Source organism: Euprymna scolopes, chromosome 6 (genome assembly GCF_053919585.1).
Source record: "Euprymna scolopes isolate OS-2025 chromosome 6, ASM5391958v1, whole genome shotgun sequence".
NCBI lineage: Eukaryota > Metazoa > Mollusca > Cephalopoda > Sepiida > Sepiolidae > Euprymna > Euprymna scolopes.
In genome coordinates, this window is record NC_136487.1 from 37,820,452 (window position 1) to 37,833,728 (window position 13,277).

The 13,277-nt window shown below is 37.1% G+C and overlaps 1 protein-coding gene across 1 annotated transcript; it reads left to right on the forward strand.

Annotated features, from left to right (window-relative positions):
• The first annotated feature begins 4,323 nt into the window (after positions 1–4,323).
• Positions 4,324–4,890, forward strand: LOC145278155 (uncharacterized). The gene has a single exon (XM_080130436.1). The coding sequence runs from the start codon at positions 4,324–4,326 to the stop codon at positions 4,888–4,890; it is 567 nt and encodes a 188-aa protein (XP_079986562.1).
• Positions 4,891–13,277: the final 8,387 nt, after the last annotated feature.

Genomic DNA, 13,277 nt, shown 5'->3' on the forward strand with positions numbered 1-13,277 from the left:
TTGTGAAGTTATAAGTGATAGTCTGTTAATTTCCATGGTCCTTAAGGGATTACTGAGTGATTTCAAGGTATTTACCACCGTGATAACCCAGAAAGACAAACCCATGACTTTTAGTTAATTCAAGGTAGCCCTCAGAAGTTATGAGGAAACTGAAAAAATGATCACAGAAAAAAAAAAACGAATCTACCTATATATGAAATTTAAAAATACACACATAAAAACACCAAAATTAAATTATACCCATGCCGGGAATAGAAACTGCAACTTTGCCAAAAACAATTTTTCTCCTAAGAAAAGTACAAAAATTATTTGCTATAAGTGTGGACGATATAATCACAAGAGTTTCCAATGTAGATACAGGACTCAAAATGGCGACTCCATTAAAAATGTGGAGAGTTCCGTTAGCGAACATACATTCTTATTTGCATGTAAGTTTAACGCTTCAACAAACAATAATCATTTTCTTGTCGATTGTGGTGCCACGGCACATATGATTGCAAAGGAATCTGATTTTACCAATTTTGATCCCAACTTGTTTTGCAGATACTTTTACATATACTTTAAAGAAACACATATGAGTTGTGCCCTTCGATGTACATACTTTCGACTGCCCCTGCAAGCAGCAAGATACCACCGATGCCCTGTTGAGGTCCCTAGATACTGTGAAAGCCTTTTACTCTAAGAGTTTCTACCCTTGGACTGCTAGACTTTGAAATTCCCTCCCCGTTTCCTGATTCCTTAACTTTACTAACCTGCAGAAGTTTAAAAGTCCTGTAAACAAACATTTTGTTGCTGAACTCATTAGACACGATCCCAAATAATAGTCCCATGTATCAATATACGTTGGGTTGAAAAAAAAAGAGTAATATATAAAAAAAAAAATCAGAAATAGTTACTTACAATAATTACTGAACAAAACTCGAAGCGAGATCATATTAAAAATGGACATTTAGCATCATATAGCATTGCACATTTCAGCGAAATTTATATAGATTAACCTAGTAATTATAAATAGCTTTATTAATGAAACAATAAAGGTTTTTTATACATTTATTCTATATTTTTATTTTTACAAGGCAAGTCGAAATATTATATGTATAACATGTTACTAATAATCAGCCGTCTTGATATTTTTATGTGTTTACATTTTTATAATTCATGTCCAGATTTGTTTATATTCTGATACATTTCTATGGTCTCTGGAATAAATGTTTGTTTACGAAGAAACAAAACTGAAGCGAAAACTGATTACTTGTTGTATAATTTAATTTTCGGTGCGTGCTTGACGGAACGATGCGTTTTTTTCCCTCTTTCAAATGTTCGTCTTTACTTTTATAAGTATGAAGTGTATGTAGTTGTAGCGTCGAAGAATTTTTTTCCAAATGAATTTCAAAATCAGAGAGCTAAATAGAGGCGACATTTTGACTAAACGCCGAATGTGTAAATTTGACCTCTTTTTGACCTTTAGCGTGACCACTCTTTTTTCAATACGGTATTCCAATGGTCTCACAGCTGGACATGAAAGAATTCACAAATGATGAGACATAGGTCATTCTAAATCACCGCATATTTGAGGGTCGTAAAATAAATGGGTTTTTCCCATTTCTTTATTTAAAGAAATTTTATCGACTGGCGGGCGAGTGATTTTCGACTTTTAGTCGCCCCAAGAAATTTTCAATCGACTGTGGCGACCGGTCGTGTAAAGTTTTAAAGGCTATATATATATATATATATATATATATATATATATATATATATAGTAGTAGTAAGTTATAAAGATATATATTGCAATTAAGCTACACAGAATATTCCGCATTTCATCCACACTTGGATTCGTCAAGCTTATGCGAAGAGTTGTCTCGCGTTTTTATATACGCACATTCTATTGAGTTTTTTGTTAGTCAATCAGCTTTCTAGGTTCCACCGCTCCCTTCCGAATCAGCCAATGTGCAGGCACTTACAGGACCAAGGCCCGGTTGAACTTAGATTCAACCCTTCCTTTGCATAAGCCTGACGAATTCAACCATGGATGAAACGCAGAATATTCTGTGTAGCTTGATTGCCATATATATCTTTGTCACTTACTACTATATATATATATATATATATATATATATATATATATATACCATATTCGTTCTAAAAGTAAAGCCTCCTATTTTTTTTAATCAAAACTAAAACGTTAAAGAGCTACGAAGACAACAGTGGTACCATTAAAATGAGCGACTTTTGTGCTCCAGAATTTATTTTTCTACGTCATGCTAGCATCAACTGCATCAGCTTCACAAACTTCAAACAGATGCGGCGCTGATTAATGTTGATCGGTTCAATTTTTTCTGCATGGAGGAATTCAGTGACGCATCTCTGTCTCTGATCTACCTCCATGACAGGAGTTTTCTTAGAGTCTCATACCGTCAATATCTGCAATAGAGAGATGAAGCTTTCAGGTCATGAATGCATACGTTCAGTCACCATAATGTAATTTTTAATCCCATTTGATCCCTTTAGGTGGATTAAAAATAAAGGGTATTACTTCTGGAACGTCTCTGGTTTCTATCTATCTTTCCCTTATATATATATATATATATATATATATATATATATATATATATATATATATATATATATACTAGCAGTTCCGCTCGGCTTTGCTCAGGCCCTATGTACTGTTCATAAGGCTATGTGTATATGTATATATTTTTCGGGTAGCTGGTTTAACCCCACATTAAAAACGACCTTGTGTCACATTTTGCTTTGGTGGGAAACCAAATAAATACTAATAGAAAAGAGGGTTTTTAATATAAATATCAATACACACAAAAGAAAAACGAATTTATAGGAGTATAGATATATATTCTATTGTTCGCTTGCTTCATAGCGAGTTTCTACTACTGTTCCGGTAATAATTTTTATCCTCTAGAGATATGGCTAGTCCGTTGACTTTCAGGAATAGACTGAATGGCGACTGGGAATAGACCAGTGTCACCTGGAAAGACAGGGGACGTTGGGAAAGACCAAATGAACTCATCGGGTCAGCAACCCAGAGTTCTTATAATATAAGCTAAAGACAAAGACAAAGAAAAATGCTCTCAAGATCCACCGAAAGGGAAGGAGGATGATGGATTAAAAAATACGAACGGAATATGACTCAGGCATATCAACGGATTATGATTAAAGAATATACGGAATTCCCATGCGTCTGTGGACAAAAATTCAACTCTCAAAAAGGAATGAAGATTCGTCAAAGCAAAAAGGGATGTGCCAGTCATCCAATGACTCATATGGAGCGCTCTGATACCCCAGATAAGACGTCGGAACACCAAGGCCAGGACACAACCCACAGTGCCGAGGATATCCAAGCAATTGGGCCAGTGGGTGAGTTGAAACTCTCCAGAATCAAATTTCCACCGGCGGACAATTTGAAAAAATGGTGTATGCTTGATCATACAATAAGCAATGCATTACATAAAAACTGGATAGAAAGAAGTATGATAAATGGTTAGAAGAGTGCGGTAATGTTATATACTGTATTTGCATTGCATTGTATGGTGAGAAAGTGAAATCAACTAAACCACCCGTCAATAAAAACAGACGACAGCGGGAGATGGCAGATCTTAGGAATAAGAAAAGACATCTGAAACGACAACTCCGCATTTCAAATCCTTTTGAAAAAGTGGGTTTATTAAAGATCTGGAAAGATCTCAAAGATAGATATAGCGCTCTTAGCAAGACAGAATGCGTCAGGAAAAAACGACTGAAGCGAAGAAAAAGCGCGAACGGTTCATTCAAGGACCATATAAATATGCCCGAAATTTATTTGAACAACCAAAATCAGGAGTACTAAAAACGGAACAACATGACTTAGAAAACATCAAAGACACAAATACTCAGACCACAACCGGCACATCCCACTGGAAGAAAATAGCAAATTGATATGGCCAGAAATTCCTCAAAAAAAATGTTCAATATGAACATAATGACGTATGAACAGGTAAAACGCGTTATCTTCAAAGCTAGAAATAAATCTGCACCAGGCCCGAATAGTATTTAAATGGCTTTATATTAACTTGAAGTTGGCATGGAAAAACCGTCATGTCAGTAACCAGTGGATGAAAGCAGGCGGTGTGTACATACCTAAGGAGCAAAACGCAGAAGCTATAAATCAATTTCAGCCAATCTCATTTCTTAACACAGAAGGAAAAATATTTTTCGCAGTAATGGCTTCAAGAATAACACAATTCCTACTATCAAATAAATATATCGATATTTCTGTGCAAAAAAGGTGGTATCCCTGGAATAGCAGGTTGTCCTGAACATGGGAGTATGATATGGAAGGCTATCCAAAGAGCGAAAATAAAAAAGACTGACTTGGACGTCATTTGGCTCGATTTAGCTAATGCATATGGATCAGTGCCTCATCAAATGATTCAACTATCCTTTCAAATGCACCACATCCCAGAGGGAATACGCAAGATGATTACAACGTATTTTGATGGGTTTCACATGCGGTTTACCACAAATGACTATACGACAAACTGGATGAGACTCGCGGTGGGAATTGCAATGGAATGTACAGTATCGCCTATACTTTTTGTTTTAGCGATGCAAGTAATTCTCAAAGCAGCAAGAAACAATGTAACCCCTACTAAATTAGGCGAAGAATGCGAAATGTCACCATTAAAAACTTACGTGGACGATACCACGATCCTCACATCAAAAGGAGCTGATAGCCGCAAGTTACTCAGCATTATGGATGAAATGATGGTTTGGTCCATAAGGTCTTTCAAGCCTAAGAAGTCCAGAAGCCTCTCTATTAGAAAAGGAAAAGTGCATGAAGATATGTCTTTTCAGTGGGTGGTCAGAAAATTCCTACTGTCACAGAAGAACTGATAAAAAGCGTGGGAAGATGGTACGATAACACCTTGAAAGACTCCAATCAGGTTAAAGTGACAATAAAAACCGTCGATGATAGTCTAAAGACGACCGGGAGCTGTCCACTTCAAGGTAAATACAAGGTATGGTGTCTTCAACACATGCTCATCCCAATTTTTTTATGGCCTCTTCTCATATATGAAGTAACTATGAGTACGGTTGAGGCAATCAAAGCGAAAATCAACAGATATACGAGAAAATGGCTGAGTTTGCCTCCAGGATTATCAAATGTTGCTCTATATAGCAAACAATCTTAACTAAAATTACCACTCAAGTCTATTACAGAGGAGTTCAAAGCACGGGGAAGTCAGATTCCAGATGATGTTGGACAATTCCAACGACACTGTTGTAAAGACAGTACAACCCTCTCTTAAAACAGGAAGGACATGGAAAGTCTGAGAAGCTATAAATGAGGCGAAAGAAAACCTAGCCTTCATAGAAGTCATTGGGCTCACTTAAACAGGGAAATCTGGACTGGGAATGACCAGCATTTAAAGATGGTCCACGGCTACAACCAAAGAGCGCCGAGATCTGGTCATTCAGGAAATAAGGAGCAAGGAGGAAAGCAAAAGGCTCGTAAAAGCCATTCAACAGTCCCAGCAGGGACAATGGACAAACTGGGAAGAAGCTATGCAACGATCCATTACGTGGAATGACATCTGGCAAATGTCGCCGCTAAGGTTGAGTTTCATAATATGCTCAACTTACGACATGCTTCCATCAATGACTAACCTTGCCAAATGGAAGAAGGGGGATGATCCAACCTGTCCTGTATGCAAAGAAAAACCTCAGACTATGGAACATGTTCTTAGTTCCTGCAGAGTGGCCCTAGTTAATGGGCGATATACGTGGTGGCACAACAGAGTATTGGAAGAACTGACCACAACAATAAGTAATCATATGAAGCCCGAAGCAGCTAACATAAGCCACAAGTTTTTTGCTGAGGGAGGAAAAATGTGGATCGGATCAAAACTTATAACTAGCCCATTGCTAGTACAGAGCCAAAATATTCTTGGAATCAATGATGATGGGATAGTCGCCGCAGATCTCCCTGGCTGGCAAAGTAATTATCCAAAAATTATAAAAGGAAAGGGTCAACGGCCAGACATTGTTCTCTCGTCAATAACAAGGAAAAAACTCGTCTTAATTGGATTGACAGTACCTTATGAGAGCCGGGTAGAGAAGCAACACCAATACAAGATGGAGAAATATGAAGATCTAAAAAGAGAGTTGACCCGTGAAGGTTACGTTACAATTCTTTGAGCTGTTGAGATTGGAGCAAGAACATTTCAGGTTCTTTATATCAACTTTTAGGACAGCTTGGAATTAAAGGCCGAAAAAGAAGCACAGCGAGTAAACGTCTAATAGAAATTACTGAGCAATGTGCCATCTGGCTCTGGGTTAAAAGAAATACTGAGGGGTAACATGTGTCCACAGTGCAGATTTATTTATTCATTTTCTTTGCTTTTGTTTAATTATTTTTACATTTGGCCGAAGAGAAAAAGCAGTAACAAGGAAAATACTCATCTAGACTGAATTTACAATATCTTATAACAGCTGGGTAGAAAACCCTTATCCCCAAGTGGCCATTGGGCCTTGATAAGTGGAGAACTCCATGTAAAAAAAAACAAAAAAACAACATTAATACGAGAAACATGAAATCAAAAAGAAAAAAAAAGAAAAAAAAGAGAGCTGACGTTACAATCTAAAATACTGCATGAGATGTTCGCAAGGGTCTACAGTGTAGTTATTACTGTGAGTAGACTTATCTTTTTATGTTTATATATATATATATATATATATATATAATATAAAGCTGAATATGTGTGTGTGTGTGTGTGTGTGTGTGTGTGTGTGTGTGTGTGTGTGTGTGTGTGTGTGTGTGTGTGTGTGTGGTCACGAATAGGCTCCTATATGGTTGACTATTTTAAAAAACTGATTACATATAATGATAGAAGATGTATCGAGACACAGGAATGGGTATGTTTGATCAGGCAGAACGGTGGTTTATTAAAACTGTGGGGTACTTTAATTATTATTGTTGTTATTATTGTTGTTTATTATTATTGTTACTAATATTATCATTATTTTCTTTGATATGTGCGCGTCCTAACAAATATGTCAGACGTAGCCTTTGAACATTTAACGACATGTGCAAAGCCGTTGCTTGTAACAAGAGCCGTTTAATTATCAACCGTCTTTTCTTTTAATTGTATTGAGCAGATAATTGAGCCTCACATCAGTGAGGGGGGCCAATATGCGAACAAGCCGTAGAGAGGAAGGCCCTGAAACGGTGCGTATTCTCTCCTGATGACGCAATATCATCCATAAGACGAAATATCCCCCAAACCTTACTATATAAAGTTTTAAAAGATATGCTATGAAATACCCCCAAAAAGCACCATTCTATAAAACTTAGACGAGGAAAGCTCTAGAAAGGCGCTTTATGTCTCTCTTGACATTAACTTTATCCGAAAAGAAAACAGCTAATAAACATTAGTATATACAAGCCTATAAGGTAAGCTGTTTCTCTCAAATACAACATCTTCTGTTGTTCGCTTGCTTTATAGCGAGTTTCTACTACTGTTCCGGTAGTAATTTTATCCCCCTATATATATTTAAAGGTAAACAGTTTGATTACCTTTGATATATTTATTGAAAGTTAAAACAGTTTGATTTAAAAAAAAATAGGAGGCTTTACGTTTAGTTACATTTGGGCGTTACATACAGCCGTCTGTTTCAGTCAATGAGATTTCGTCAGGCGACCTTGAACCATTCGACGCTATAGAAAAAAGCACTTTCTTTCTTTTTTTCTCTTTTTCATTTTTTCTATAACGTCGAATGGTTCATTGTCGCCTGACGAAGTCTCATCAACTGAAATAGATGGGTGTTTGTAGCGACCAAATGTAACTGTTTACATTCGAATAAATATTAAAAAAGAGAAGGTACATAGTGTGTTTATTATACAAACATTATTAGTTACATATGTGCATACATGTTTCAGTGGAATCTTAATTCAATGATAACACTTCATCAGACCAAAAATGAATCGATTCATTTTGGTTTGATTAGGTGTTATTCTTGAATTGGGATTCCACCGAAACATGTATGCACATATGTAACCAATAATGTTTGTATAATAAACAGACTATATATATATATATATATATATATATATATATATATATATATATATATATATATATATATATATATAGTCTGTTTATTATACACACACACACACACACACACACACACACACACACACACACACAACCACACATATATATATATATTGTTCGGAATGCAAGGAAGTCACTTTAGTTTTTCATTTGTATTTGCATATTTTTTTAACTTAGATAGCAACTATTATGTACTTGAATTTAAAATGAGTTAATCCTTTGCTGGTTCATATTTTTAGGTTATTCTAAAATGTTTTAAGTTAGCAGTCGCCTAGGTAGAACTTAGTAAGAAAAAAATGAATTGTAAAGAGTACGTTATTATAAATAATAAATAGTACATTATTATATTGCAAACAACATGGTACAGCACTAATAGATAGAAACTGGCTAGCCAGAAGTTTTATTTGTCAGCTTAAATGCTATTTGGGTCTGACTTTGAAAATTTGCCAAGATAACTTTATATTTAGATAACTTTATATGTTAGATAACTTTATATGTTAGATACGCCGCAATAAAACGAGGTTCCATTTTTCACTTTTTTTAATCTATTAAATTAAGAACGAAACAGTTCACTCATATTAATGGCATGTCTTTTAGAGACCATAAAAGCAGTTGAAAATAAAATAGCAATTATGAATTATAATAAATCAAATTTTTTTCTGAAATTTCTTGATGTTTTTTATCTCTCTATTTTCCATATTGTCGGATTCATATGTATATCTCGCAAGATAACCCTAGATAAATTAGATCGTATAAAATAAATTTAAAAAATTGTATAAAATAATCATTATAAAAAGGCAGATTCAATTTATAGAGTGACTTATCACTTCTTTTCTTTGTTTCAAAATTTTTTTTTAATCGGATTTGTATAAAATAAATAAATAAAATTTTTGTATAAAATAATCATTATAAAAAGGCAGATTCAATTTATAGAGTGACTTTTCTTTTCTTTTCTTTGTTTAAATTTTTTTTTTTTTTTTGTCGGATTTTTTATATGAATTGACAACAGCAGAAAATATATTGGTTATTTATTGAAAACTATTTTGCTTTGCAAATAATAAAAATGGCCTCCGTTCAAACAAAAGGTGAAAATAATAGCTGATGCATTGTGGTCGTATCGATCAAAAAGCAAACAGAAGCGCACAAATACATGTGTTTGGTGACTTTAATGTCCACCACAAAAACTGGCTTGGATTCTCTACTCACACAGATGCAGCGGGCAGCACAACTCATAGCTTCGCTATATCTCACTCCCTATCACAAATTGTTACGTTTCCAACCCGTTTCCCAGACCAGGAAGAACAACACGCATCACTTCTAGATCTGTTTTTGACCACAGTTCCCGATGACTGCATAACGAAGGCCCACAGCCCACTCGGGAACGCTGATCATGCAGTGATAATGGTTGAAATCGCCCTAAACTCTAGACCCAAAACTGAAGAGGCAGTGCTCAAAACAACGAGATATTATATTAAGGCTGACTGGGAAGCCATCAGGGAACTAATTAGAGATGCTCCATGGAAAAATATTTTCTCTCTCCCTGCTGAACAATGTGCAAAAGAGACCACTGACTGGTTCAAAACTGCAATCGAAGCGCATGTTCCCATGCGGAAATTTTATAGTAAGCCCCACTCTCCCCAATGGTTTACGTCGACTTGTGCAACTGCCATTGCTCAAAAGCAGCATGCATACCGTAGGTTTAACCGACATAAGTCCAGTTCAAACAGACTGAAGTATATAGAAGCTAGAAATAACGTTAAGAAAGAAATAGCGACAGCTAAGAGAGAAGTTACGGAAACCACTAAAAAGCGCATCGAAGCACAAAAACTGGGAACTCTTCTGGAAAATCTACAACAGTGTAGTAAATAATGGGCAATCAACAATTCCCCCACTAACCAACAATCACGAGGTTGTCTCCTCAGCAACCGACAAGGCTAACATGCTTGCCAGTCGGTTTGCCTAAAACTCCACACTGGACCCTTCCAACCACCCCCTACCTGACTTTCCTATGCGGACAGACGCCACACTAGACGATCTGAAAACCACCCCTGCTCAGGTGTATGCTATCATAAAAAACCTTGATACCTCAAAAGCATGTGGACCCGATCTTATCCCAGCTGTGCTATTAAAAAAGTGCTCAGCCGAAGTAGCTTCAGTTCTCTCCAAACTCTACAACAAATGCCTTAATGAAGCTTGCTTTCCGGTCTGTTGGAAAACTGCTTCTGTTGTACCAGTATTCAAGAATTCTGGCGAAAGGACAGACCCATCAAATTATCTCCCCATTAGCCTCCTCCCACTTTTTGCCAAAATATTTGAGACCATAATTAACCATGCTCTAGTCCATCATCTTACAGATGCTAAACTACTGACTGACAAACAATATGGATTTAGACAAGCCCGTTCCACAGCAGACATCCTCACTGTGATCTCTGAACGTATATACCATTCACTGGACAACGCGGGGGAAGGCAGAGCGGTAGCTCTAGATATATCTAAGGCTTTTGACAGGGTATGGCATGAGGGTCTCCTCAGTAAAATCAGATCATACGGTATCACTGGTAGAATACTTAACATAATTAAATCCTTCTTAGATAAGAGAAAAATCCAGGTTGTCCTCGACGGTCGTACATCTAAACAATATGATATAAATGCGGGGGTGCCCCAGGGTTCTATCCTTGGACCTCTATTGTTCCTGATATTCATAAATGACCTCCCCGACAACCTTGCCTCTGAGATGGGTATATATGCTGATGACACTACACTCTATGGCAGGCACGACAGGAAGACGAATGAACACATTTCTAAAGAAATGGCAGAAACACAAGAGGAAGACCTCCAATCTGTAGTGGAATGGGGACAAAAGTGGCTGGTCGCGTTCAATGCTGCCAAGACTAAACTAGTTTCATTCAATAATTACAAGAAACCCTCTCTACCACCCATAGCAATGGCCAACGACTCTTTATCTGAGAGTCCATCTTTCAAACTCCTTGGCCTAACGTTCACAGGAAACATGAGTTGGAACAATTACATTGAAGGCATTGCCAGGGCCGCTGCAAGAAAGGTGGGCTCTCTCTACCGTGCTAGAAAACTACTAACACCCGAAAGTATCCTGTACCTCTATAAGGCCACCATTCGCCCATGTATGGAGTATTGCTGCCACATCTGGGCTGGTGCATCTGCTACTAGTCTCTCGCTCCTTGACAAGGTTCAAAAGAGAGTCGCAAACCTGATAGGCCATGAACTGGCATCTAAGCTTCAGCCTCTGTCCCATCGACGAAATGTTGCATACCTCTGCCTTTTCTACAAGTATTTTAGTGGTGAATGCTCTGACGAACTGCAATCACTTGTGCCCCCACGACGTGTGCACCCTCGACAAACCCGACAGGCTGCTAAATCCCACCCCCACACTGTAGAGATCCCTAGATGTAAAAGATCTTTCTACTCCAATAGTTTCTTCCCCAGAACCGCTAGACTCTGGAATTCCATTCCAGGTCCCTGCTTCCCCAACAGTACTGACGTGCAGAAGTTCAAGTGTAACGTGAACCGACACCTTGCTGCCCAAATCCCTACATAGTACCCCAGTAGTTGTTGCCCCTGATAGTAGCCCCCTACACCAAAGTGGCAATTTGCCTTGTTTGGGGTGAAAATGTAATAAAAAAAATGTATTTCTTTCCTGAAATATAAATAATTTTCTGCTCATCGGTAATAAATCACCTTTAATTTTAGGTGTTTTTCTCTTTCAAATATTTTTTTAATTTTACCTTACCCGTTCATATGTAACATAAATAGAGAGTTTATGGCCTCTTAGTTTTTATATAAAGACTGACGCATATGGCCTCGGGTTTTATGAAAAAGAATAGGAAGTGGTTAAGGATGCTATAGAGGCCACAACAAAGAATCTATGAAAAGAATAACGTTGGAAGTGTGTAGATTCTGACTCCATATAAAGACAGACGAATATTGAAGGTTGAGAACCGATTTCATTTACTACAACTAATTTGTATTAGGAGAGGCAAAGTGTTCGTAGGATGGAATGTGATTTAACAAAGAGATGGATGTTCGTAAAATGTTTGTAGGTATGTATGAATTGACAAGGAATGAATGTTCGTAAACTGTTTGTAGGTATGTATGAATTGACAAGGAATGAATGTTCGTAAACTGTTTGTAGGTATGTATGAATTGACAAGGAATGAATGTTCGTAAACTGTTTGTAGGTATGTATGAATTGACAAGGAATGAATGTTCGTAAAATGTTTGTAGGTATGTATGAATTGACAAGGAATGAATGTTCGTAAAATGTTTGTAGGTATGTATGAATTGACAAGGAATGAATGTTCGTAAACTGTTTGTAGGTATGTATGAATTGACAAGGAATGAATGTTCGTAAAATGTAACTTATCTTTTAGACGATGGAGAGGGTCAGGGTAGACCGGTCATCCTGCCGTCGGTGATGCATGTCCTGACTTGTAACTGGAAAGCGAGGGTCTTCTTTCATCAGCTCTAGCAACCCGGCGTCTTCGTCGTCTTTTTCCTCCTCTCCCTTCTTTGGTTTGTGTGAATTAGGAATCGTTTAGAATTGAAGGCGTTTGGCCCATAACATGAGAGCGTAGTCGGCTTCAGTTCACTGGTGCCTTATTTCTTTTTCTTCTTCATCTCTTTAGGTCGGGTGGGAGAATGTCCGTGCGCAGCTGGGCGAAAATCTCCTGTTCCCTCCTCTCGGTTCCCTCAAATACTTTGTTTTTATAGTGGCAAACTGACTCCCAGCGACTGTGATATTTGCGGTGTTTATTGGTTGATAATTATTTTGTGGTTATCTTATTTTTTTCTTCCCAAGCGGAAGCGATGCGTGGAGCCATGTGCAAACGACGATTTTTTTATTTTGTCTCTCATGGTGGATGGGTTAACATCCGGTTGGCTGCCAGTTCTCATCATGTTCCCACAAATTCTTGAATATCAACAATGTATCCTTCTTGACCCCCCCCCACGTATGTTCACATCATTGGCAGAATAGTGAGTTTCCCATCCCTTCTCTTCGTTGTTTTTGTTTTTTGTCTTCTTCGTCTCAGTAACAGCTTTCATAAACGTTATTAATAAAGAAATATAAACAAATTAAATTCAGTTTCAAAAGCTATTGATTTTTTTTTCTCTTTATAGCATACATAT